General features: G+C 46.1%; 3 protein-coding genes across 9 annotated transcripts in view; 1 reads left to right on the forward strand and 2 right to left on the reverse strand.

The window, feature by feature from the left end:
- The window catches only part of Ccdc191 (coiled-coil domain containing 191), a 67,103-nt gene extending 61,616 nt beyond the window's left edge, over positions 1-5,487 (forward strand). For both annotated transcript variants that reach the window (XM_050148797.1, XM_050148798.1), the window contains one exon: positions 1,846-5,487. In XM_050148797.1, the coding sequence (XP_050004754.1) occupies positions 1,846-1,990 (145 nt within the window). In that variant the 3' untranslated portion in view covers positions 1,991-5,487. The remainder of the gene's footprint in view (positions 1-1,845) is intronic.
- Positions 5,484-18,924, reverse strand: Zdhhc23 (zinc finger DHHC-type palmitoyltransferase 23). Of its 3 annotated transcripts, none has more exons than XM_050148800.1 (5): positions 18,756-18,924; positions 18,052-18,314; positions 11,931-12,641; positions 9,953-10,120; positions 5,484-7,701 (listed from the first exon to the last, which is right to left on the reverse strand). In XM_050148800.1, exons 2-5 carry the CDS (start codon positions 18,192-18,194, stop codon positions 7,434-7,436), a joined length of 1,290 nt encoding a protein of 429 aa, XP_050004757.1. In that variant the 5' UTR covers positions 18,195-18,314; positions 18,756-18,924; the 3' UTR covers positions 5,484-7,433. The 3 variants fall into 3 exon arrangements, with proteins under 3 accessions (XP_050004757.1, XP_050004756.1, XP_050004758.1); XM_050148799.1 differs by having other exon boundaries at positions 18,595-18,924; XM_050148801.1 differs by lacking the exon at positions 18,756-18,924 and having other exon boundaries at positions 18,137-18,254.
- Positions 18,925-19,450: 526 nt separating this feature from the next.
- Gramd1c (GRAM domain containing 1C) overlaps positions 19,451-27,024 on the reverse strand; it is a 77,959-nt gene continuing 70,385 nt past the window's right edge. For 3 of the 4 annotated variants that reach the window (XM_050148891.1, XM_050148890.1, XM_050148893.1), the window contains 4 exons: positions 26,256-26,313; positions 23,494-23,604; positions 23,111-23,216; positions 19,451-21,251 (listed from right to left, as the gene is read on the reverse strand). In XM_050148891.1, the coding sequence (XP_050004848.1) occupies positions 21,171-21,251; positions 23,111-23,216; positions 23,494-23,604; positions 26,256-26,313 (356 nt within the window). In that variant the 3' untranslated portion in view covers positions 19,451-21,170. Of the gene's footprint in view, positions 21,252-23,110; positions 23,217-23,493; positions 23,605-25,633; positions 25,974-26,255; positions 26,314-27,024 lie in introns of those variants that run through there. The other variant, XM_050148892.1, reaches the window with a different exon arrangement.

The following is a 27,024-nucleotide window of genomic DNA, read 5'->3' on the forward strand; positions in this document are numbered from 1 at the left end:
CCTAGTGGGTAAAGGTGCCTGCCACCAAGCCTGATGGCCCCAGTTCACTGTGGGTCCTTAAACCTACAGTCATAGTGTGGCATGTGCACACCCACATACATACATACACACAACACATGATAAATAAATAAAACCTTTAAATAAGTAAGAACAGAATTTGCCCTCAGGGCTGCTGTGAGGACCAAACAAAGAAACAGTAATGTATTAATGCAGGGCTCAGCCCAATCCGAGTGGGTTGATCCAAGTTCCGTGCCTGTGGATGTGGATCCAGCCTCCTTCTACCTGCTCAGTTGTCTCTCTCGACCTGAGGATTCATTTGGGGTTTTCACGGGCCATGTCTTATGATCACTGTAATGACCCCGGGGGAACAGCGTATCCCCCATGTATAAATAACACACAGCAGGCAGCTCCCAGGACTCCGCACAGGGTTTTCTCGCTCTAAGTCACTCTGCTCTTGATACATCTGCCCTCTCATTTTCCTTTGTCACTGTCATGTGTAAGCTGTGAGATATGACAGCAAGACAGTGCTCCTTTTCAGGGTCTGGAGTGTGAAGACTCTGCAGTCAACAGGAAACGAAGCTCGCCTGCTATAACTGTGTCTCTACCACTTTGTTCCTTGTTCCTGGCTCCTCTGTTTCTGCCCCACTGGCCTCATACTCTGCCCCTCAGAGGCAAAGTTCAACTCAGCTTTGGGCAGACACAGTCTTATCCTTGGCGCCGTTCAGCTCTGCCCAGGTGGCACCCACTGCACAGCAGCCTGCTCAGTATATCTAGCCATTTCTGTGCTGTTTATTTACCTAGAGCAAGCAGAGATTTCCAAAGAGCAGAATAGGAAGAGCCAAAGCCTAAGAGTCAGAAATCCTAGAGTACAGTTAGGGGAGAGGAGGGGTCAAGTCAAGCCCAGGGTGGGCCCTAGAGGCGACCACGGGAATCTCCGGTGGGCTGAGTGGGTAGAAACTGAATGCAGGGAAGCAGCTCTGCTCATTGGGACCTCCTTGTTTTAAAAGTAATGTTTTTGCCAACAAAAGCCAACATTATCTAAAACATCAGCCAACCAACAGCCATAGAATTAATGACTGAGGTGCATTCTGGGGCTTCGTTAGCTGGCCAAGAGACCAGAGCAAATATCACTGCCTCAAGCTTTACAAACAGCCGCAACCCTGTGCCTGTGTTCCAACTGTAACTGTGTGACTCCTCGCCTTCCCTCGAGGCCTGCCTTCTCCAGTTCAGAGGCAGTGCATTTCAACACCTCGGGTGTTCCTCCCTCACTGTCCCTTCCCACAGCGCTGACTCTGACAGGCTAGCTGCTAATGGGCAGGCATTAGGCCTCACCCCAGCATGTCCAGTGCAGAGCTGGTGTAGGCACTGGTCAGTCCTCAAAAGGCACACATGCTTCCCAAGGACAGCACTGTTTCAGCATGTGCCCGCCCCCATCACCATCTTTCCATACTTGGTATTTAGCATATTTTTTTCTCAACTGAATTAGAGATGCTTTCTGTTGTAGATGGGGGTGCGCTTACCAGGCAAGCTTTAAATTAGGCCTCAGTGCCCTAAATTAGCTCTTCCAGATATAGTTTTTACCTTGATGGCTGTCTGCCCACCCATCACAACTCCTGGTCCGGGTTGGTCAGTGACAGGCTGTGAGCAGATGAACCAAGAGGTCCCAAAGCCTGCACTGTCAGCACTGGGCTCTGTGCAAATGGCATCTGATTACAGTTATCCCCGTCCATTCTCCTTTAATACACTGTGCTGGAATCCCCATTGATTTCCACCTCTCCCCTAGAATAGCACTGTGTACTGTTGGAATCCCCATTGATTTCCACCTCTCCCCTTTTCTCCTTGAAGGAAGCTTCTCAGTGTCACACTTCAGACATGGAAGGCATTTGTAAAATTTACCAAAGAAGAAAGGGTGAAAGAGGAACGGCGAGACCAACTTCGTCGGAAGGTGGCTGACATCCTTCCGGACTTCCAGATACTGACACCATTGTGACAGCTGTGTACCAGTAGCTACGTGCTTGTCCTCAAGGAAGTCTTTGGTGCCAGGATCCACCCACCTACACACCTACCTGAACCTGGTTTACTTTCTAGAATGTATAGGCCAGCGGGATTATCTTGGGAAATTGTTCTTCCTTCTTGATCTTTCCTGGGTTGTTAGGCAGCTGTCTATCACAGTGGGGTCATCCAAAGGAGCAGTCTAGAGCACCACTGTTCTGTGTATTTTATATATTTTTAGCATAATAAAGTTTAAAAAGGACGAGGGTTTGCCTGCCTGGACTTGTGAAGAAAGATGTGTCCTTATCACTTACTGTGAGGTGCTGGTTAAGTGGAAGACTGGATGGAAACAGAAAGCAGTGAGGACCTAGAAAAGAAGGGAGGGGCAGCCTATGTTCTAGGACCACAGCATGAGTGACAAGTGCCCGACAGGGCCCAGCCTACCCAATGGCAAACACCGCTGCAGCACAGCACAGCGGCCCATCCTGAGTTCAGAGCATCTAGGACGCCCAAGCACCTTGCTGAGCATGACGGAAACTCCAAACACTAGTAACAGCTCCAGCGAGGACCACCCAGCCCCTCATCAAAATGCCTAGCCATGCTCCCAACTGCAGCTTCTAAGTAATCCATCTGCTTTGTCTGCTTGGCCTGGCAACTTAGACTGAATTCAAAGAATGTTCTAATATTTAGGATTCTATAAAGATTGATCAAATGTTCCCTTCTGTGAACTTTTTTACACAGAATCATCTGCTAGGAATTTTTCCCATTATGAAACATATCTTTATTATGACAAATTCAAACAGTCTACAAACGCACACAGTAAAATGAGAAAGATGGTGGTGCTCAGGACATCTGAACTGGTAGACTAGTGAGCGTGCTTGATTCAGCATCGTGCAGTGCAGACTCTGGTCCTTTTGTCATGAAAGATGTGGAGGGTGGGCTGAGAGACAACAGAACGGCAGAACTGCAACCCGGCCACACACCTTCTTCTTTAACATCACCATGCGGCTGTCATCCAAAAACACAAGTGCTTTGAAGACCAATGGCCAAGAGAATGGGACTGAAATCATATTTATTCTCATTCCATCTAAACCACTGTTTATAATTATAGCACAATCATGAAAATATTGGCCAGTAACAACTAAACACAAATCAAAGCCACACACAAATATTAATTTAATGACAAGCCTGAAGAAAAGGGTGAGGTCTTTCAATAAACATGTCCTAAGTAAGTCATATAAAATTAAGTTTTCTATCTTAAACTTTATCTTGCTTCACCCCAAACACCAACCATGCTTCTCTGGGACACATATTTTGACTAGGCCACAGTACCAGCTTATAGACCCTTCTACAAGGATCAGACTCCTGACGGGCCATGATGAAGATATGGTCTGAAACATGACTGCTAACTGGTGCCTTTATAAACAGTATCTGATCTACAGAACCAGGGAGGAAAAGAGGAAGGTGAAATTCAGGGTCAGCGAAGGACCACGGGTGGGGACAAAGTTGTCAGGAGGTCACGCAGCTTAGGGTTTTCTTAAGGCAAACCATTTCAGGACACACCAAGAATCACCAACTGTTTCTGTAAAGAAAGCACTTTATTTCCTTTTAAACAACTTGTCACAGGACTTTATTTTGCACAAATGGCAGTGTTTAGTAAAATCTCCATTTAAAAGGCTTTGCTTCTGAGCTGAGGTGGCAGGCCATGGACACAGACACAAAAAAAGTGCAGCTGTCCCCTCAGCCTCCAGCCTGTTGATGGGCCATCCATATTAAATATTGAATTTAATGTTAAATTCATTCCTGGATTTCTCTTAGTCTAACACCAGATCCTGAAATTAGATCCGATGCAAAGGTCCCTGAGCCCTAACAAATCATCAAATCACCAGCCCCTGGCACCATGAATGGAGCTTGTCAATGGCTTTGCCTGAAAAAAAAATCCAAGTTCTACTTGGATCATTAGAACAAACCGTCTCTGGTTTTAAAGCTTTGCCTTTTAGATATGAATTTCTAAAGGTGAACTGTGCCCCAGGAAGGCTCAAGCCCAGCGTGGAGCAAGGCTGCTTTGCTCACCATTCCCGCTGTCCCACAGTGGATGCTCAGAGCCAGCTCCAGTGCAGCAGGACATGGGGAGTTCCATGTGGTGCTCAGTTCAGTTAACATGGTTTTCACTCTTGCCCACACGACGACCTCTGCGTGTTTAAACTGCTGCTAAGCAGACCAGATTCTAAGCAGGTGCCTCCAGCGCAAGTCACATCCACTACTTGTCTGGAAGAAAGTCTCATTTTTAAAAAGTATGGCTAACAAAGTGAAGTCCCAGAAGCCCACTCGGCTAGTTTAAAGAGATGGGCGAGTGCACAGAACGTTTCTTCTAAACTTTGAGGGTGAAGCTCTGCGTCTACAGCTTTTTGCTTCTGTTGGTTGAGCTTTCTATAAAAAGCAGATGTCCTACCAAAGGAAGTAAGTCTGTTGGGCAGATATCAGCATTACACAGGCTCTTACTGGCGTTGTGTTTTCTGGCAGTGGAAGGTTCTGGTATACAAAGTTTCCTTTTGCTAAAAATATTAGAAGTATCGAGAACTATTGCATAAGAGAAGTTTTCAGCCTCTTCCTTCTAGGCAGATGGTACAGTAGACGGCAAGCAATGCGTTCACCAAAGGAAAGCGCCACTCGGAGAGCAGAGGTTTACAATCTCCTAGACAGCCATGTGGCTGAAGAAACAGAAAGTACTGTCCCTAAAATACATCTAGGGCTTCATTTTAGTGGAGAATACCAACGCCTACAACAGAATCCCACCAACATGTGGCAATCATAAGAAAGCTCAAAAGTCTAGGAATATATGCCAAAGCTACCCTGGGGCCTAGCGGAAGCTGCTTGTGGACAGCCCCTGGTGTAATGTCTCCTAAAAACAAGCCCTTCAGAAGGCTGAGTATGTATTTCCTGCTTCCCCTCTACGAAGCAACAAGGCCAAGGCAAATTTAAGGTCTCACAAATGACCTTTGATCTTTGGGATCCCAGAACAGTGTGTGTGTAAAAACCAAACACATCAAGAGGGAGTTTTCTTCATATTAATCTCCCATCTCTGCCAGAAAGACAGCGCATTCTGCGGGAACATACAGTCGTTCCTATGTTCCAGCTCAGCATTGGGAGTTAGGAAGAGCAGTCAGGTGTCCACTGTCGGAAAGCGCACAAACCCGGTTCTTCTCTCCTAGACACTTTCAGCAGGGAAGAGTGAATGGGAAGGCTGAAAGATCCACAAAACAAGGATCTTCTCACAGGGCTGACTTTCTGAAACCCTCCCGTCAGTTCTCCAGGAACTTAAACTCAGGGCTAGAGAGGTGACTCAGCAGTTAGCAGCATAGGCTGCTCTTCCGGAGGACCCAAGTTTAGTTCTCAGCACCCACGGCAGGTAGCTCACGGATGCGTGTGACTCCAGCTCTGAGAGAGCTCTTCTGCCTTCACACATACACACACACACACACACACACACACACACACACACACACACACAAAAGAAAACCTAAGCATCTTCATTTCATTCCAGTGAGCCAAAGAGCCGAAAATGAGTCCTCCCAACAGCGGGAGGGGAACTGGCCCTTGATGGCAAACTCTGAGGAAGGCAGTGGTCATCGCCACTCTCCCAGTGACGGGTCTTGCTGCAGCGCTCACCATCACATCTGCACTGCTGCTGGAAACGAGGCAGGCTACAAATACTGACTATATGATTTCTATAAATGTTGGCAGCAGCCAGACATTCAGAGTTGGCTATATACCTGGCATTCAAGAGACATGAAAACTACCAATTTCTGCCCACATAGACTGTCTGACATTACTACCATCTCTCTTACCTAAAACCCACACAGAAATTAGTTGTATCCAAGCCAACTTTCATTCTAAATGAGTGTCTGACTCTATGCCAGGGACAGGCATCGCTGAAGAAACTGCAAACACCCCCAGGCTCTCTCTAGTGAACCCCAGTAGAATATGGAGTCTAGTGTTCGTTAACAATAGATCTCTGGGGAGAGCAATGACAACCCTGGATGAAAATGTGGCGCCTGTCTTCAGGAGAGCCCTGGCTAGTGGCGAGTCTAAGGGTGGCCCCTGCTGCAAAGGACAGGGCTCATTCAGAGGTGGTGGTATTTCCTCTCAACGCTTACAAGCAGGCACAAAAGGGAAAATGCAGCACTGTTTCCCATCTCTGAGCAACAAGGCCAAGGCAAATTTAAGGTCTCAGAAATTATCTTTGATCTGGGATCCCAGAACAGTACATGTGTAAAAACCAAAGACGTCAAGAAGGAGCAGAAAGACAGCGCGTTCTGCGGGAACACACAGTCTTTCCTACGTTCCAGCTCTGGGACAAAGAGGAGCAGCGCGGCATCGGGAGTTAGGAAGAGCAGTCAGGTGTCCATTGTCGGAAAGCGCACATACCGGTTCTTCTCTCCTAGACACTTTCAGTAGGGAAGGGGGAGCAAGCAGCAATGTGGATATGGGAAGCTGTCAGTCACCCCGAGAGCTCATGCCAGGCGCATGTTCCCATTGTGTGCTATAAACCTACAGCACTAGATATACACGAACAATAATAAAAAAAAATCAAGCCCTTGATATTAATCAGCATCCCTAGGCAGGAGGGGGGTAGAATGTTCTCCCAGGGCAGTCTCCTCCCGTCCAGCCGCCATCACCCACCAGTGTGCTAGCACCTCACCAGGTGAAATGGGAAAGAGGAAAGAAATTAATGTTTGTTAGCATTAGAGTAAATCTAAAATGATCCGTCAGCAAACACTCGCCACTTAAACTGCTGCCCACTGCACACAGCGTAGATAGTAAGACGAGATGACCAGCATCGAGCCAGTTGTCACCTCCGGTCCTGAGGACAAGGTCTGTCACTAAGAACTTCTATAACTGTACGCACCGATTGTCTTAATAATATTGGCTTCAATGTTCTGATCTACAGGCTGCTTCGCAGTACTTTCCGCGGCCTTCCTCAGATGGCCCTCATGGCTGCTCCAGGAGGTAGCTAGGCAGCAGAGGCCCCCATGCAGAGGAACCTGAGACTCGGGAAAGCCACTCTCCCAAGGGGTCATATGGCTCTTGAGAACTGAAAGGAGGACTAGGAACTACCCTATGAACACTCCTCCTCAGATGAATGGGCAGAAACTCCTCCTACTGGCCTGTGCCTGAGTAACGCACATCTCTGGCAGCTTCTGGTGACTGAGTCAGAAGGTGACTGGAAAGGAACGGCTCTACACCTGCAGCTTCAGTATCAAAATCCCTTAAGTTATGAAGTCAGAGGAAATGACCTTTTCTTCAGTCCTGTCTTCAAACCTGAGCAAGGCCCTACACGTCTGCGAAGACAGTGATGAAGATGAACCCTTCGTGGATACCGAAGTGTGAAATGGACAGGACAGAGCAAGGAGCATCCCTCAGGCTGCACGGAAGGCACTTCAGACAATGTCCTCAGCAGGGGCGTGGGCAGTGTGCGCGCCCAGGGTGGAGAACTGGTACCAATTGCGCAGGAAGCCCCTGTTGTACTGGCCTGTGTCCACGATGAGCCCACAGAGGAGCCGGCGGCCCGTCTTCTGCCGAAGGGCCTGCTGGACTTCCCTCTCGGTCACATTGTAGCTGATGTTTATCAACTGGATGAGGAAGATGTAGGCCATGCCCGCGGTGATGATCACGGAGTACCACACGCAGGTGAAGGACAGAGCCGAGCTGCGTTGGAGAAGGAAGCCTTTCTGAACATCTGTACTCTTTAGTAAGGACCTGAGCATCCTCTCCTCTGATTAGAGGATATCACAGTAGCTTCAGAATGCCAATGCCCAGTTGAACCTTTTAGATTTTCCCTTGGATTCTTAGTACATAGTTTCCCAGCATGTTATATTTAGCAAAGGCTGTTTCATTATACTTCATAGCACTTGTTGAATAAATGAGCAATTCCTAAGCTGTGTCTAACTCAGGAGGAAACAGAGGTTCCCAGAGGTCATTACTGCAGTGTTCTAGGAAGTTGGAGAGAGAAATCTAAGAACAGGGCTATGTTCTGTCTAAAGTCTAGTGCTAACTGAGTACTACAAGGACAACTCTCAACATTAACAGCCCTTTATGTATATGTAGGAGCCAGGCTGGAGCAGTGGCACAGGCACAGGCAATGGCTGCACTTCCAGAAAACATGAGGTCAGTTCCCAGCACCCTCGTAAGTTAGCTCACAACCACCTGTGACTCTGGTTCTAGGGACTAGGATGCCCCCTTCTGGCCTCTGTGAGCAGCCACACATACTTGACATTTGTAAATTAAATAAAAAATTTCAAAAATAAAAAAAAAGAGCTATAGGAACCTAATATTTCAAACTAAATCACACAGGGCAGGAAAACATCGTCAAGGCTCATTCACAAACTATGGGCTGGGGCTGTCGCTCAAAATACTCAAAGACCAGGCCATGTCCACTTACACATGAACGGTGAACAGTTAGCTGGGAAGAAACCACAGACTCTTCGTGTGTGAAGCTAAACAGGACCTCACAGGTTACAAATCTGAAACCCCACCATGAGCTGAGGGGACAGCAATCACCACATAAAGTGGGGTGAGACACAGTGGTGGGGCTGGGCACCTCCTTCACCCCACGAAGCAAACAGACACTTTGCATTATACTTATCACCCTTGTGTTGGCCAAGAATTTCACAGTGATTATCCATATGTCCAAAGTAGAAAGTTACCACAAGGAGAGAGGGTTAATAATCTCTCTAAAATACCTGCAATGTCCAAACCTGGAGTAGGGAGCTCTGATCTCTGCAGAGACTAACAAGAACTAACAACACACAGGGTGTCTGGGTAGCAGAAGCAGAAGCTGCTCTGAGAACAAGGAGTGAGAAGGAAGCAAAGAACCAAACCAGAGGCCACAGAGCGCCCATGCTGAGGGAAGGGGGAAGGAACAAACAGTATGGGCAAGGAGCACCCTTGGTGTGGGGGGATGGGAGTGACGAGAACATTCTTGGTGTGTGGAGGGGGAACACTGTTAGTGGAGGGGGACAAGAGCACCCTTCATGTGTGGGGGTGGGAGGAGCAGGACACACATGAGAATGGAAATCTGCACAGTTTATAAATGGGCTCCCACCTAATGACGCCTGAGGAATCTTGACCTAGAAAACACAGTAATCATGAGTGGTGAAATTTAAAAAAAAATTAGAGCAGAACAAACCATGAGAGGTTAGAGAAAAGAGAAAGGTTACAGAGATATGAGCAACTCTCCAAAGGATCCAGCTGCGACCTCAGGCACACAGGAACTTCTCAGCTGCGGGAGTTCCTGGTAAAGCCAAAGCCTGTTTGTTTGCCTGTTGAGACAGGGTCTCTATATGTAGCCCTGGCTGTCTTGGAATGTGATTTATAGAACAAGCTGTCCTTGAACTCTGAGATATGCACCTGCCTCCGCATGCCAAGTGCTCGGATTAAAGGTAGGATTAAAGGTATCTGCCATCAATGATGCTTCTGACATTATCCCAGAACACACCCATCATCACTGCACAGCATTGTTGATCACCTAGAACACACCCATCACCACTGCACAGCTCTGTGGATATCATCCTAGAACACACCCATCACCACTGCACAGCTTTGCTGATCACCTAGAACACACCCATCACCACTGCACAGCTTTGCTGATCACCTAGAACACACCCATCACCACTGCACAGCTTTGTTGAGATCATCCTAGAACACACCCATCACCACTGCACAGCTTTGTTATCATCCTAGAACACAGCCATCACCACTGCACAGCTTTGTTGATTACCCTAGAACACACCCATCACCACTGCACAGCTTTGATGGCAATTTTAGGGATGTCCAGCATCTCCAAAGCCTGCCCTATGCTTGACTGAAAACAGCTAACTTAAGAGCAAATAATGGTCTGTTTCTGGCAACAATTATTTCTTCCTCACTAGCCCTCTTAACAGAGTGTTCCATAACTTACCTGTAATTTGCGTAAACTCCAGGACAGTAGAAGAGGGCTGTAAAGAGGCTTCTGTCCCTACAAATGCTGTTCAAGGTCAGCGATATCCCGTACACCGAAGTGAGCAAGAAGATCAAAAGGGCAAGTATAAATGCTTGATGATTTGATTCTCCAACGCAGCTGTTTATCCTCAAAACAGCAGAGGGGAAAACACATTTGAAAATGTCTCGTATAACCCACACGATATACAAGAAAGCCTTTAAAATAGAGACAGTAGGACGTTCAGTTATGAAACCCTAAGTCATCTCAGGTTTCAGTTTTAGGGAAATAAAACCCTGTCTGCTGTGTGACAAAGTCTTATATTCTCTATGGAAAAGTAGAACCATTATCCCTTAGTCTGAAGCCATGACTAATCAAAAAAGCAGAACCCAGCTAGCAAATCTACCCATCTAAATATAGTGCTTATACATACATAAACATACATGCATAGGCACATATGGGTTTTTATGTAGTACTGGGGGTCGAACCTGCTTCACTGTGCATGTTAGGCAAACACTCTACCATTGGGCTGTACCCCTAAGCCCTGATCCTAAATATAAACAAGTGAGGTCGATCACCCAGCTATGAGGAAAGCTGAGACTAAGCAGTATGAAAACTTCAAAGGTGCAGTCAGAAACACTGCACAAAGCTGGAAACTGTTCACCGAGCATGAGAGCAACAAAAGGACTCGGTGCAGTTAAACCTGTAGTGCTGCATGGAGAACAGGATATTAGGAAAAAGGTCGGGTTAAAAAAAATGGCCCTATGACATGGCCTCTGTGAAGGCAGGGTACACAGGTCAGCATCTTCCTAGGAAGCTCAGTGGCCAGAGGGTTCAGATTATACAAGAGAGGATCTAGAAATGGGCCAACACACTTGCATGCACAAGCACCCATTGGGGATAAATGAAAAGTGCATGTGTTAAACTAAAAACAACCCTTTACACCTAAAGACAAGTCCCAGAAAAGAGTTGTCCCTGTCCTAGGGCCATGCACTTTTCAACCCCCCCCCCATTTCCTGCGCTCACTCTCTCTGTTCTCTGCAGGCCTAAGGTGTAGTTCCTTAGACAGAGTCCCTGAGAGCAGCCCAGGCGCACACCTGCTGCTGACAGCATTCAGAGCTGAGTCCTGCTCGCTCCCTTCAGCTCAGCATCACCCAGCAAAAATTTAGTTGCCGCATTTAGATGTGAGGGGCCTGTTGCCACCAGCCAGCTTGAAGGTACAAAACAAAGTCTATCTCCGGGCAGAAAACCAATTAAGGGATATCTGATAAGACCTCAACTACAATGGTGTATGGAAATCCCTGTTTGCAAAAAAAAAAAAAAAATGATTAAGGATGTACAGCCAGAAAACAGTAGTCACCTGGAAACAGGAACCACATGTGCTCATAGGCGAGCATGTACGTGTGTACACTTGCGTGTGGAAACAGAGGTTGATGTTGGTGTCTTCCTCAAACATTCTCCACTTTTTTTTTTGAGTCAGGGTCTCTCATGGAACCAACAACTTGCTAATCCAGCTAGATGGGATGGCCTGCAAGCCCCAGTGATCTTCCTGCCTCTGCCTTCCCAGTGCTGGGATCAAAAGCACGTGGCCTTTGTATACGGATGCTGAGGGACCCCAGGTCCTCATGCTTGCATAGCAAGGATTCTACGAACTTAGCCATCTCCACAGCCCCTGATAAATTATCCTTCTTTTTTCAATCCACCAAAGAAAAACTGGAAGGAAGAGGGGGAGGGCAGGGAGCCACTCCCAAAGTTTTTCTGCTCATCCCTTCAGGAAATTGAAGGGACTAAATCTGTGAAACTCAGGAACCTGGTGACTAAGCGGGAACATCCTCACAGCCTACAAATATCTACAAGGTGTAAAACTGGGGAAAGAGACGTTTCAGGACAGCACAGAGGAAGAGCAAATATGGGTAGCCTATGAACTTATTTTCTGAGCTTCCAGATTTTTCCAACATACCAGACACAATGATGATCCATTCTCCTTACACAGATGCCACATATCCGGCAATGCCATGCCCGGGCGGGCCGTACTAGCTGACACTTGGCACACCAGTCCTCCTTCACCTTGGCAGGGCTGTCAAGTGCCACCCTGGAGGAGCCCTTAATATCATCCTTCAGCGTGCGGTTGTTGAGGCTCCCTGAGGGATCCGTTCCAGGGAACCCTTTGGTCTTCTCTTGCCCTTTTTTGATCGGGCATTCGATTTGGCTGTTGCTGGGGCATTTGTCACTGCAAGCTGGATTGCTGAGGTAGCCTGGATCCTTCTTGGCTCGGTACAAGGCTAAGAGTATCAGGAATAACCCGAAGGTAAGGAGAGCCAGCTGGGTGGGCCCTACCCGCCCTCTGGGGACCACTTCCCGCAGGAACACATAGTACATGTAACCCAGTGAGAATAGTCCGAGGCTGAGGAAAAACAGTGTCTGCTCTTTCCTTCTGTGAGTGAGGTAGTAGTACCAGAGCGCCAGCACGGGAAGGGAGGTCAGAACCACCACCCCCAGCAGGAAATGCCAGGAAGCCACGTGAAGGAAAACTGGCAAAAGCACAAGTGGAGGGACGATGCTAATATTAACTTTTCTGGCTCCTCTAAGCCAAGGAATTCGGAGGCGATCAGAAATCGTATCTGTGATTCTTTCGCAAGTCTCTGGCCGCATTGATTTACAGGTAAGCCATCTATTCAGAGAGAGCAGAACAATGTGCTTCACAGGGATTTGGTGAATTAAAAACTACAGGGCCCCAGATGTCAAACAGCAGCATAAATGATAGGACACCAAAAGCCAACATTTCATTCCCTCACTGCTAAGCCAAGCTTTTCAGATTCAAGTATCATTTTTTTAGAATAGGAAGATAATGTTTATAACTGTAACAACCAGCATTGTTCCTTAAATAAACAGGTATATGCACATATTCCACACAAATGTCTAGACCCGAGCGGGTGGGCGGACACTCAAATGAATCTTGTTGTAAAAGTTGACAGTGAAAATTCAAAAAGTATTACGTAAGTGGCAGTGCTCTTCCAGTGAACTCGGAAAAGCCCAGGGGACGGACACCAAAGGGGCTTAGCCGAACGGTGCGGTCTGTACTTAGCCTGGTCAGCTGGTAAAGAAGGAAGGCAGTGTTGCAGCCAAGAGAAACGGATGCAGCTCAAAGCCTGCCCTGCGCCCCGGAGGAGCCAGGCTGTGACAGACAGGCGGCCACATAAGCAGGGACTAAAGAGAACAGTGTCTGCTGACTCTGCACAGCTAGGCGGGCTGCTGTTTAAATGCTCCACTTTTAAAACCTAATCCTCAACACATGAGCGTGAGGTGATGAGGCTGGTGGGCATGGTGGCTCACACCTTTATTTACAGGTGCATGAAGGCCTGAGGCAGGAGGATTACTGATCCCAGCAACTTAAGGTCAGAGTCAACAATACAGTGAGGCCTTCAGGGGGGTGGTGTTGTAAGAGGTGATTTGGTCATGACAGGAATCCTCATGAATGGGATTAGACCCTTTATAAAGGAGGCCAAAGGAGCCTATTGATTTCACCGCATGAAGACGTGGCATGAACGCACCATGTATGAAGCAGATGGCTTCGTGTCCTAGAGTTTTATGGAAGGGTAATGGGACTGAATATTGATAGAAACCGCTAATCAAAGTGTCCAGGGTTTCTGCACAGTTTCTCTTGGATGCTTATGTTCATAAGAGAGGCTGGGAGGTAGCTCAGTGGGCAAAGCGCTTGCCATACAACATGAGGACATGGGTATAGATTCCCGGTACCCGTGTAAAAAGGCATGTGATGGTATGTGTTTGTAACCCCAGCACTAAGGAGGTGGACCTCCAGAGCTTACTGGCTACACACTCTACCCAGTCAGTGAGCTCCAGATTCAATGAAGAAAACTTGTTTCAAAAATTAGGGTGGTGGATAGGTAGGGTAGGCATAAGACATCTGACACACCTTTCAGCTACACATACATACATATACAAGCAATAATTAATAATAATAATGGTGACTTTAGGGGCTAATAAGGGTAACTTCAGTTGACAAAGTATTTGCATGACAGCAAGAGGGCTGTTTGAATCCCCAGCACTCATGTGAAAATCTGGACAAGGGGCTAGCAAGATGACCCAGCGGATAAGGGTGCTTGCCACCATGGCAGATGACTTGAGTTCACTCTAAGGGTCTGATGTGGGATCCCCCTCTGTATGCTGTGAATACAATTGGTTTTGGGCCTGCAATAGGGTAGAACAGAGCTAGGCAGGGAAAACTAAACTGAATGCTGGGAGAAGGCAGAGTTGAGAGAAGCCATGGAGCCACTGCCAGAGAAAAACATGCTGTAACCTTGCCGGTAAGCCACGAGCCTCGTGGTAAAATATAAAATAATGAAAATGGGTTAATTAAGATGTAAAAGCTAGCCAATAAGAAGTTAGATCTAATAGGCCAATGATTTAATTAATTCAGTTTCTATGGGGTTATTTAGGGAGTCTGGGCAGCCGGGAAAAACACAAGCGACCTCCATACTACAAGGGTCCACAGGGTAGAAGGAGAAAACCAACTCTGGCAGGTTGTCCTCTGACCTATGCATAAAAACCATGGGATATACATGGCTATACAGGCGCATACATTATAAAAACAGAGAGGCATGGTTGTGTGAGCTTATATTCATAGTGCTGCAGGGCAGGCAGCTGCAGACAGGAGATTCCTGGAGACTGCTGGTCAGCTAGTCTGGCCAACTGAGGAAGCCTAGGCTCAGTGAGAGGCACTGTCTGAAAACATACGGCAGAAAAACGACTCAGAAAGACACTTAACACCAACCACTGTCCACAAGGAGCCCACACGTGTACATACACATACAACACATATGAGACACATACACTGACCTTAAAGACATAATGTTTACAACCAGGCAGTAGTGGCACATGCAGAGGCAGGACCATCTCTGTGAGTGCGAGGCCAGCCTGGTCTACAGAGCAAGTTCCAAGACAGCCACGGCTACACAGAGAAACACTGTCTTGGAAATGTCTCGGAAAACCAACAGACAGACAAAACCAAAGCAAAAGACACAATGTAAAACCAAAGGGCAAACAGCACCTCAAGATCTGGAAAGTTCTCAGCCTTCTTAGCTTGTTTATACAATAACAACTGTGAGGGCTGGAAAGATGGCTCAGTGGTTGGGAGCACTGACTGCTCTTCTAGAGGACCCTGGTTCAGTTCCCAGCACCCACATGGCAGCTCACAATAACAGCTGGGAAAGCCTGTGTGAAAGAGTCCATCATCAGATGACAACGACTCAGCTCTGTGCTGTTAATCAAGACAATGGGAGCATGACCCTTAAAGCAGTTCTGAGACTGCGGCTGCATTCATATCATAAGCTTGGGCATTGAGGGCACCATGGTTTGAGAGCAAGTGGCTCAGAACACCCCTGAAATCTCAGGGCTCACTGCTAGTACCACATCAAGTCTCTGCTTCCTACAGTCTGGTGTAGTGTCTTACTGAAACCCCAGGTGTGGGTTCCTGAAAAGCCAGGTACAGTGGAGATTACAGCGGCCACTACTCTCAAGGACACCAATGGTAAACGTGGGTGGCATCGTATGTTCCCAATTCTACAGCCCCACAGAATACAGGAGTTGTGGGGACATGGTTATATGCATGTAAGTGTCAAAGAATGTTCCAGAGAGCATCAAGGCCAAGGCTAAGAAGAAGTGCCATAGAGTGGAGTCACCCCACAGAGTCCTCACTAGGGTGTTGTCTTGTATACTCGTGGGCCTGGGACCACAGCACAGAACCTCACTAGGCAATGCCTGGAAAAGCTGCAGGCTAATAACTGACCAAGACCCCAGAATGGTGGACCTAGCAGCACACCACCCCTGTGCAGGAACGAGACTCTGACCCATGAGAGCCGCATCGTGAGCTGCACCCTCAGGAGCACAACTTTCAGCTCTGTGTGTCTGGAAGGTAGGCTATATAGTTAAGACTTGCGTTGTTACACAGAAAAACCCTGTCTCCAAAAAAAAAACAAAAAAAAACAAAAAACAAACAGAAAAAGACTTGTCATTTGCCCTGTGGGAATGGGACCTGTCCTCCCCTTTTTCCTTCCCATTTCCCATTTCTCATTTTTTGCCATGGAAACGTCTTTTCAATGAATGTCTCACTATTGTGTTTTCAAAGTATGCAACTGTTATCTCTTCTCTGTTTATGTGTACGTGTGTTGTGCCTGCATGTATATATGTGTATCATGTGTGCCTCGTGACTACTGAGGTCAGAGGGTGGGGAGTGTCGGATCCCTTGGGAATTACAGGCAGCTGTAAGCTGTCATGTGGATAGTGGGAACTGAACCTTGATCCTATGCAGCAGCAGGAAGTGCTCTTTGCCTCCCTTCTGCCCACAGCCTGTTACCCACAGGCCAGAAGCTGACGGACACTGTATGAGTTAGACAGTGCCACTCAGACCACCGTCCAGACTTAACATGTCTTATCTCGACACTTGCACAATTAAATATTTGAGGCTGTTGGGATGTAAGGAACGTATTTTGATTGTGAAGATACTCATTGGTGGGACCAGAGGTAGACTGCCAAGATTTAAATATTTGTGGCCCACTAAAGTTCATTTAGTTCAAACCTAATCCACATCTTATTATACGATCTGATTAAGAGGTAGGGCTCTTAGGAAGTGATGAAGTCAACAGGGTGGAGCAGAAATGAGATTAACATCCACACAAAAGAAGATCAAGGCAGGCGGGTCATCCATCCCTTTTGCCATGTGGGGGATGTAGCAAGATGATGCCATCTATGAGGAAGAGGGTTCACACCAGATACTAAGTCTGCCAGCACCTTTGACCTTGGATTTCTCTACCTCCAGAACTGCAGGCTTCCTCATCTACCTTCTGTACCCACTCTGGAGGGTTTGGTCGCAGCAGCCTAGGTGGACTAAGACAGGCAAGAACGTTAAGGTCGGTTATGCAAAAATAACTTTAGACAGTTCTTTTGAGCAGGTCTAAACCGTAAAGTGAGTGGGAGATGATGACCTGGAGTCACAGAGCAGCAGGGTCAGGGGGAAGCGGGAAGCACAGCTGTCTCCAGGCTCGAGGGCCAGGAGAGACCAAGAGTCGGCAAAGTTAATGGAGAAGCCGCAGTCCTGAGTGACAGTTTCTCCAGCCATTAGTGCAAAGTGCTCTATTTTCTCAGTATGGATTTCAGACTAAGTCTAAAGAAGCTATATTTAAGGCTACCTATTTAAAAAGACTATAGAAAAAGACAAGGAACAATTATAAAGAGGTTATGGGCTTAAGAGTGAAGCTTGACAGGAGAATGCTGTGGTCCCCAGGGAGAGCGTTTTCATGGCTAGACTAACAACCTACAGTGACTCTGTAGCCAAAAGGGGCTGCTTCTGGGAAAAGTGTGTCCCGAACACCCATCTTCCTCGCACATCAAGCTTTCCATAAGTAGACGTTTAAAAATATAGATTTAGAAAAAAATGGTAAAAACCAGTTCACTGTCGCTTGATACAAAATGGTTTTCACTAACGCTAAAAAGACTCCCTCTAGATAGCAAGTTCCATCGCTGAGATCCTGGTGAAAGTAAAGGCCAAAGATAAGACAACAGTACAGTCAAGATGGTATTGTTGCTTACATAAAACAGTCCTCTCTGTGGGGCATACATGACCTTTCTCCCTGGAAACAAGGGGTGAACCAAGAGCAGAAAACCATCTTTCAACCTCCAAGACCCATGTGACCTAGCGGGATTAAGATCACTGGAAATGTAACAACTTCCTGGATCGTTCATTTAAACTTGCAGTTGGGCTGGTTTGTGCTCTTTATTTAACACATTTAATTTGCCTACTCTCCCTTGTTCCGCGTGTTCTCCCCATGCTCGTCCTGTAAGAAGAAAACTGTTCAAGTCCTAAAGAACTGAACTGGACAGCCGTAGACTGCTACCTACCTCATTTTTACAAAATCCTCACACGACACCAAAAACAATTCTCTATTTTCGATCCTTTGGAATAGAACCAAGAGCAAATTCTAGCACTCTGGAAGGCAAACCTGAAAGAATATACGGTACGTCTCAACAGCAGCAGCTGGGTCAGCATCTGAAAACTGTACGCTTACCTGTCACAGCCTTCATCGAGGTCTTGACAATCACACAAACAAGCAGCCACGTGGTTCTTTTCCCCATTTCGATCAATATACTCACAGCAGCACAGGGGTTCCAACTCAGGTTCTTCGGTTTTCTTTTTTTTTACTGGCTTCATATTGCCCTTCAGTGTTTGCACCTGTCACCACGAGGCATAAGAAGCTCTCAGAAGGCAAAGGTGGCAACATCTCAACTCACATCCTGTAAACACATCCTCGCTTGTGATTAACGCCAACGCCTGAGCAATAAAAAATGAAAAGAAAGGGGGGAGGGGTCCTGTTTCCATCAGGTTTTCCCGGCTCCGCGTGGCCTGAAAGGGGGCTCCTTGACTCCTGGGGCTCTGAGTATCTTCACCTCCCTTCCCAGCCTAGAAGCATCTGGGTACCAACCGTTCCCATGGCGACAGCCGACCACGCGGCCCGGGACAGCAGGGCTAGGGCGGCCCAGTTCACCTGCGGGGACCGGCTGGGTAGAGCCGGGCGGTCCCCACCCCGAGGCTGCGCGCCGTGGAAACTCACCCTCGCAGGTGCAGGAAGCGACGCCCCGGCGCTTCAACCAGCCACCCGCCCCGGGCTGCCAGGAGTCCCCGGCAGCCCCGAGGTCTCCGTCCCGCCCGCTCCGAGCCAACCGCTCCGAGGGCGTGGGCGGGCCTGGAGAATGACCTTGGCTGAGAAGTTACCTGCCCTCCGTCGGAGGCGGGGACCGGGCGGAGGACCGGCTCCTCTAGGCGCGGCTGCGTCCGGGACCCAGCACGGCCGGCTCGGGCGTGCAGGGCGGAGTCGCCCACCTGTCTGCACCGCCGGTGTGCGCGCGCCTGCCTAGCGATCCAGTCGCCCCCGGCCGCCGCTCCGCAGGTCGGCGCGCGCTTCCGGGTGCCCCGCCCCCGGCGCCGGGATCCCGCCGCCCGCACGTGCGCCGCCAGCCCACGAGGCCCCTCCCCCGCCGCGCTCCGGGCCACCCCGCACCTGCGCCGGACCCTCGGGGTGCTGCCGGGCTAAGGGATGGGACCCAGGCATTTGCGCGCTGCGGGAGTTGGCCGGCCACCAGCCGACCTCCTGCGCCCGCAACAGGCGTTGGGTTCCATCTGCACCGCCGTGTTCTGGGGTGCCACCCCACTAATCGCCCACCTTCCCTTTAGGCCAGCTGCTGCTCCAGAGTCCCGGCTTATCCAACTTGCTCAGGCTCTTGAGTCCTGGAGGTTGGGTCTGCTTTCCAGTCAGGCCTCTCTGGTACTTTCGCTTCAGTAGTGTACATATTTGCAATGAAATTGCCCAGAGAGTCCTCTCTGGGTTTTATAGCTGCACAAATCAGTGGGAATTGTGGGCCTACCTCAGGCTTTCTAGGTTTGGTTTTTAAGCAGAAGCAGAAGAAAAATTACAACTTAGATATTTGGGGTTTTATTGAAGTCAGTCTAGGTTTGGTTTTTAAGCAGAAGCAGAAGAAAAATTACAACTTAGATATTTGGGGTTTTATTGAAGTCAGACTACATAACATTCAGATTTATTAAGTCTGCATACATATTTAGTCTTTTATCTACAAAGTAATGTTGGTAATCTTTTGAGGTATATTATAAAGTAGTTTGAGAGAAGCCACAAAAAAACATTAACTTTAACCGTTAACATTTTTCTAAATTTAACCATTTCAGATTTCTGATCCAGTCACTCCTGCTCTCAGCGAGAAACTTTGTATGTCCTTAACAAAAGCGAACAAAACGAACGGGAGTTACTACTCTGCACCCCCTCCAAGTAGATTAGTTGGGGTTCATCCAGAGAAACCTACTTCCCTCCAGTCCGTATTTTCTTTTTTTACAGGCATCTCAAAAACTTTTGTCAGCAATGCCATTTGACTTTGGTGACATATTGCACTAAAGGTAATGGTTGTTCAAATAATAGGAATATATGTGCCAGGCAGTGGAGGCTCACACCTTTAACCCCAGTACTCGGGAGGCAGAGGCAGGCAGATCTCTCTGAGTTCGAGGACAGCCTGGTCTACAATAGTGAGTTCTAGGACAGCAGAGCTGTTGAGAAGCCCTGTCTAAAATTATATACGAAGAAAGCCCTCTAGAGAACAAAACAATTATGTCCTAGACGTTTCCTAAATCCTGGAGGTCGGAGCTGATGTCAGGTCACAATGTCCTGATTTTCACAAACCCCTTGTGCTGAGGCAACTGCCTGAGCAGCTTTCCTGAAATCCCGAGTTTGTGCCTCTCAACTTCAGCCAGTGTGCAAGGACCCCACAGTCTTTATTGTAGCCCAGCGTGTAACTTCCCAATGACACAGCCTACACACGTGTGTAGAGAATGAAACTATATAGCAGCTACTGAAAGAAAATGGATAATTTTCAACCAGGTGGGTCACTTCTATCATCGGGCCCTGCTAGGCTGAATCCAAGCATAGTTCATGGATTCATTTGCTCTTTCATGAAATGCCCAGATTTTATCATAATCTTCTGGCTTCTAAAACTAAAATAGCTCACTCTGAGGTACATATAAGATTGTGTGTGTGTGTGTGTGTGTGTGTATTCCTTCATTAAGATACAACATGGCCCATGAATCTTTCAGACAACACAGAGTTTCAAAGGGTTTGACCACTGACCCTGCATGCCAAATCAATGAAGAGACTGTAGCATTTAAAGATACAAACTTGGAATGTTTGTGCCTAAAAAAAAATGTTTATGTAGCTTTTTGGGCTCTTGAACTTAGAGATGAACACAAAACACAGACCACTGGGCACACAGGGCCTCTGTGCTAACAGATAAATTTAAAAGGTCAAGTTACAAGCCTCAGCATAGGAAAAATGCCGCCGTGCCCAGGGTGTCTCCCTTCCCTTTTGTGTCACAGAATTTCAATTCCAAAATATATTTCATGGTTCACTGGAGAAATTCACAGCTTAAAAATATCTATAAGAAGTGAAAAGATAGAGTCTTAAGGCTATTGGAGAGAAACCACTTGGTAAGTGTTATTTAAATAAGGCTTTCCTAGTAGAAATCCAGACATAAAATATCAGAACTGTTCTTGTGACAGTGACAGCCTCCATCCTCGGTCCCTTCCAGCTGCCGTCTCCAGGTCCAGGTGTCCGATTTCGGCAGCTCGGCGCTAGCTCTCCACAGCCGCCCCAGTCTTGTTCTTGTTTAGTAAATCGAAGGTCTTCTGAAGCATAACGAGTGAGCTCTTCAGCTGCAAACAACATGACCAAAAATCAGACTGCAATTTTTACTGCTACTTCCCTCCAAAGGTTTTTTTCTTTATGTTGATGCTCAAATAGAACTTCACCATCCAGTACCTGATTCTGCTGCATGAACAGGTGCCGGAGGATCTCGTTGGGTGTATTTGCTCTTACTCTTTTGGCTCTTTTTGGTCTGACTTTTGGGGGGTCCTACTACCCAGCTCCCAAATCCCACACAGAGGCTTAGTCCTAGTTTTGAGTGCCTGGCCTTCACTTGACTTGTTTCTTTTCTTTTTTTTTTTTTTAATAATAAAGGAAGAATTTATTTGGGGCTTATAGTTCCAGAGGGTTAGAGTCCATGAGCATTATATCAGGGATCATAGCAGTAGGCAAACAGGCACAGCACCAGAGCAGTAGTTGAGAGTGCAATCTTCCTCTACAAGCAAGGCAGAGAGGGATAACTGGGAATGGGGTAGGCATCTGAAAACTCAACGTCCATCCTGCAGTACCACACATCCTTCAACAAGACCACACCTCCTAATTCTTCCTAAACAGCTGGCCAACTAGGAACCAAATATTCAAAGATATAAGCCTATGGGGCCATTTTTATTCAAACCACTGCAAGCCATAAGTTGCCTCGGATGTCAAATCCCAACAACACTAAACAAACTGCAGTGCATTCAAACAAGATGCACTCTCTGTGTTTCTGTATCTTGCAGCATGCTTCCAGCCTGGAATGCCCTTAAGTGGCACCTCGGTGCCCATCGTAACCATCTTCTTTTTTTTCCGTTTATTTATTTATTAAAAGTTCCTGTCTCTTTCCCGCCACCGCCTCCCATGCTTGACTTGTTTCTTACCAGTTTTTCTTAAATTATCCCGGGATACGTTTTGCCTCTGGGCTTTTTCCTTTTCTTCTGTGTATCTTATTTTCACTCTTAGCGCAGGGCTGCCTGTATGGGTGACTGGCCCCTGACGTCCTCCTCCTTCTCCTTGTGCTCTCGTTGTGCTGTCTTTCTTCCCAGGTGTCTCCTCCTAGTTATTCTCTGCCTGCCAACCCCGCCTACCCTTTCTCCTGCCTGGCTATCGGCCATTCAGCTCTTTATTAAACCATCAGGTGTTTTAGACAGGTGAAGAATCAGAGCTTCACAGAGTCAAACAAATGCATCATAAACAAGAGTAACACACCTTAAAATAATTTTCCATAACAAGAGGGCAGTTCTTTCCAGAAAGTCTGTCTTACTATCTAAAGGAAACGCCTTGGTTTCTTAGAGGTTTCTCAAGGCTCAGTGGTCTCTTCACACTCCCCTCAACACCTCGAGCCCTGCGGCTAAGCCATCGAGCATCCTCTCCACAGTCCTAAAACTTCCCTATACCACCGACCCCATAGAAGTTTCCCGAAGACCCTGTCTCTGAACTCCGGGATCACTATCCTACCTCAGATTTCCCTCTTCCTTTTAAAAACAAAAATTGACTTCTCTGATAAAATTGAAAGCAACATGAGACCAAGAAACATATCTTATTCCTTACTGTATTCGCTCATGTGTTCATTCAACAAACCTGGTGTATCTGTTTCATGCTGGACACAATGCTAAGTGTGGAGTGCATAATGCTGAGCCAAGATGTTCCTAGACCTAGCCACGAAGAGCACAGGGGTTCAGCACAGCACGATTTATAGATGGGGTTATTGAGAAAGAAGGAAGGTTTTCCTTCTTTATAAGGCATGGTCATCCACTGAGAGGAATGCATGAGAGAGAAGTGAGAATGATGAGGCGGCAGGGGAGAGTTACTAAGCAACCATAGAGAAGGTCCATCTAAAGACAGCCCAGCTGAGGACCTACCCATTCACACCCTGAGGAACAGACTGGCCTACCTGTTCCAACATCACTATGGAATCTTGGAGCACTCCTTTTAAACGGTAAGCCTGATCTTTGTTCTTTTGAATATTTTCTGTTCTTGAGAACCTATCAGCGACTAAACTGGAAGAGAAAAAAAAATTCTAAAAATCATGAAAATAGCTGCTGACCTTATTTATAGAAATTATTGTGTCCCATGGATTGCAAACAAAGCACATCAAACCCCGCCACCACCACAAAAAAATAAAAGTAACTTTTATTTTACTGCAAAAAATAAAAAGTAAAATAAAACTAAACATGTATGACTATAAGATATAGCAGACCAGAATTCCTAAAATTAAATTTCCGGTGACAAAGAAACAGGTGACGACAACAGGCAGGGCTGGGATGGGGAACTTACTTTAAAGATCTCTCTTCATGGAGGTGAAGCCGGTAGAAGGACTGAGCGGCGTGTTCTATCTTTGACAACTTCAGAAACAGCGTCACATTCAGCAGAACTAGCAACAGCAAACTGTGCAGAACAAATGACAGCTCGTTAACCCGCACTGAGCTGCACTGCAGGCTGCAGAGGTGGCCGGGCACCCAGGTGGTAGAGGCAGGAGGATCTACTGTGATTCAAGACCACAGACAACCTGGGCTACAAAGCCAGACCCCGCCTCCTCCTCCACCTCCCCAAATGAAGAAAATAAACAATATATATGCCAAAGCTCCCAACTCTATATGATCTAGGCGATTTTCAAGTTATTTAAATAAATCGTCCCCATTTCGTTATATAAAATAATTATCTTCAAGTATTCCATGGATATGTAATAGAGTAGTGATGGGAACTGACTAGAGTGATGAGAAGAGCCCTTCAAGAATCTCAGCTCACAGGTCGCCTCTGACCCCCGGCCTCTCTTCTCTGCTGGAACCCAGCCAGTGCCGCGCAGCTACGGGTTTAGAATCTACCAGGTAAGCTTTCAGCGTCTATTTTTGGGTTATGTTGGCTTAAGCAATTACACACCCATAATACTGCATTTTAGAAGTGAAATGAAGATCAATATGCTGCTGATTTTAGGGACATCACAATGTTATCTTTTATTCCTAGTAGAAGCAAAAATGTGCATATATATGTATATATACATATATGTGTGTGTTGAATATATATTTGCATATTCAGCAAGTATATATGTATATATATATATTCAGCAAGACTTTCTTCTTGCTAATCTTGAATAAAGGAAGTACCAGATAAATCCTAATATATATTAATAATGATAAATATAAAATTTTACATGCAAATGTAATGTTTTGTTTTTAGCAGCAGACTTTCAAATTAATACAGACCTCATTACACATGTATATAAACTGGCAAGTAGTATCATATGTCTTCACTTATTTTGTTTTGTTAAAAGATTTATGTACCTCAAATTGGACATATTGGGTCTGAGGGTATAGCTCAGTGGTAGAGTACTTATGTAGCATGAACAGAACCCTGGGTTTGATTCCAGGGAGTACAGAAAATTAAAAAGTATGTGGATACATATGGTATGTGAAAAACTAAAAGTAACAGGAGAATCAAATCTGTGAAATTATCATGGCACTGAAGTGATGTATGTGGACACACACACACATACATACATACATACTTCCAGATTTGAATATAAATGCATTTTTCTACAAAGTAATATAATGGTATTTGTCATTCAAAAATAAACTGATTTAATTAGAATCTGAAAACCTTCCCTAAAACTCAAAGAGAAATCTGAGAGCAGTGGTGTATGCAGGCTATCCCAGCATAAAGGAGGCTGAGGCAGGAGGATCACGAGATAGTTCAATGGTAGCCTAGACTTCATAGTAACAAAAAACACACTAATGAGGATAACAAAGTATCTCCTGCTTGTTCTGAGATCTGTAGTAAGGAAAACAGTTAAGAGCCTCATTCCAAAAGTTATCACCCAGTCTGTCACTGGGTCAGAACCATTTATACCATCAAGGGACTCCCCCAAGGTCCCCATGCAGCCATGTACAATTAGAGTTCTTAGATGTAACTTCATGGGTAGGTTCCTATAGTGTACCCCAAAGTTCTGACTAATTGCCTAATAATATTTTTCATGCTGTGATGCTTAGATCATTCATATGTAGGGTGTGTGCTTTAAGGTTCATCACCAGCTGCTCACAATTCTCTGTAACTCCAGGCCCAGGGGATTCAGCACCCTCTTCTGGCCTCCTTAGTTACCAGGCATGCACGTGATGCACAGAAGGACACGCAGGAAAATACCCATACACATAAATTTTAAAAAATTGTTAAATGTTTTAAAAACTCCTGATCACTATTCAAAGTCTACTGAATCGGCCTTTGAAATCAGGGCTGAAAATCTGCATTTTATTCCACTCCTAACTAACTCCTATTCACATAAACATGGGAACTACTGACCTAGTTAAGCAAAGTAGAAGGATTTTACGGGAATATGACCAACATGTTTTTTCTTTAAATTTATGGAACTTCCCATAAAACCCCACAGAGTCCATAGAAATGAGTCAAAATGTTTTTTTTTAAAAAAAATGCTTAGTGTATATTTTATATTCCCTTAAATTTTACAATTCTGAAAAATCATACATCAAAAGCTATCACACCCAAACCTGTCAGACTGTTTCTATACGTCAGCAACAGTCAATAGTGACCATTTCTACCCAGTAAAACACAAACGCAGGAGCTGTTGAAATGACACAGTGGTTAAGGACACTGACTGCTCTGTTGAGCACCAGGGTTTCGTTCCCAGCACCCACAGAGCAGCTCACAACCGGCTGTAGCTCCAGTTCCAAAGGATCCATGCCCTCTTCTGCCCTCCAAAGCACTGCACACACAGTGCACTAATAGACATGAAATAAGAATAAATCCTAAAAAAAGAAAAAAAAGAAAGAGAGAAACAAATGCCTTCCAATTTTTTTGGAAACTATTTAAAAACAGAGATATAAACCAAATAATGGGCTGGAGAGATGGCTAGAGGTAAGAGCACTGGCTGCTCTCCCAGAGGTCAATTCCCAGCAACCACATGGTGGCTCACAACCATCTGTAATGAGAACTGGTGTCCTCTTCTGGCCTGCAGACATGCATGCAGGCAGAACACTGTATATATAATAAAAAAAATTAAAAACCAAGTAAGTACAATGAATACTCACAAAATGCTCATCACCACAATCAGAGCGGTGTCACAGCTGTCCACGGTCTTTCTCTTTCCTGTGGGTGAAAGTGAGAGTGAGAACCGTGAACACTGCTGAAAGTTAATAACCTGGAAAAAACATGTCATTTGTAAAGACAAAATGATTTAGGGTGAAGTCTCTGCACTTTTTATTTTTTAGACTCGTGATACCCTGGGTAAAATGTGAAACAAACCTAAAAGGAGAAAAGCCATGGCAGCTCTTCAAATTTGAGACGTTACAAATTAATTTACTATGAAATTAAATAATACATAGCACATGATGTAATGCTAAGAACATTGAGCTTATCTAATATATAAAGTTATTCTCCTTTAAAAAAAAGTGACCAATCACGGTGACCCAAAAATTTATGTTTCAAAATTAAAAAGCTATTGATCTTAATCAGTGGTTAGACATAGTTACACAAAGTTAAAAGTCTAATGGGGACATGGTTATGTGAGGGGAACAGAGGGGCTGACAGCCTTAGAGCTGTGGAAGGGACAACAGTATAGGAAAGAGTCTGCGAGACTGGAAGTCACACTCCACCTCAGCAGTTTGCCTAGGCTAGCCCCGACAGTGCACTCAGAGCTAAACATCAGGTATCTGTACACGTTAAGCAGGAAATGAGCTTGGATTTAGTGACTCACTGGTGACAGTAGCCAGCTGGACAGCACAGACAGCTGAAGGGACAGCTCTAAGCAGCCCCAACCAACTGCTGTTATGAAGAGATCTGGTACAGTGCCATCAGACT

Source organism: Alexandromys fortis, unplaced genomic scaffold (genome assembly GCF_014885135.2).
Source record: "Alexandromys fortis isolate MF-2015 unplaced genomic scaffold, M_Fortis_MF-2015_v1.1 scaffold_4, whole genome shotgun sequence".
Lineage (NCBI taxonomy): Eukaryota > Metazoa > Chordata > Mammalia > Rodentia > Cricetidae > Alexandromys > Alexandromys fortis.

Excerpts from the sequence above, each read along its gene's own strand:
- Zdhhc23 (XM_050148800.1), bottom strand. The coding sequence starts at position 18,194 with ATGAAGCCAGTAAAAAAAAAGAAAACCGAAGAACCTGAGTTGGAACCC. Across the intron at positions 10,121-11,930 it reads ATGGATCATCATTGTGTCTG|GATAAACAGCTGCGTTGGAG; the intron begins GTATGTTGGAAA and ends TGCTGTTTTGAG. Across the intron at positions 7,702-9,952 it reads GGAGTTTACGCAAATTACAG|CTCGGCTCTGTCCTTCACCT; the intron begins GTAAGTTATGGA and ends TCTCCAACGCAG.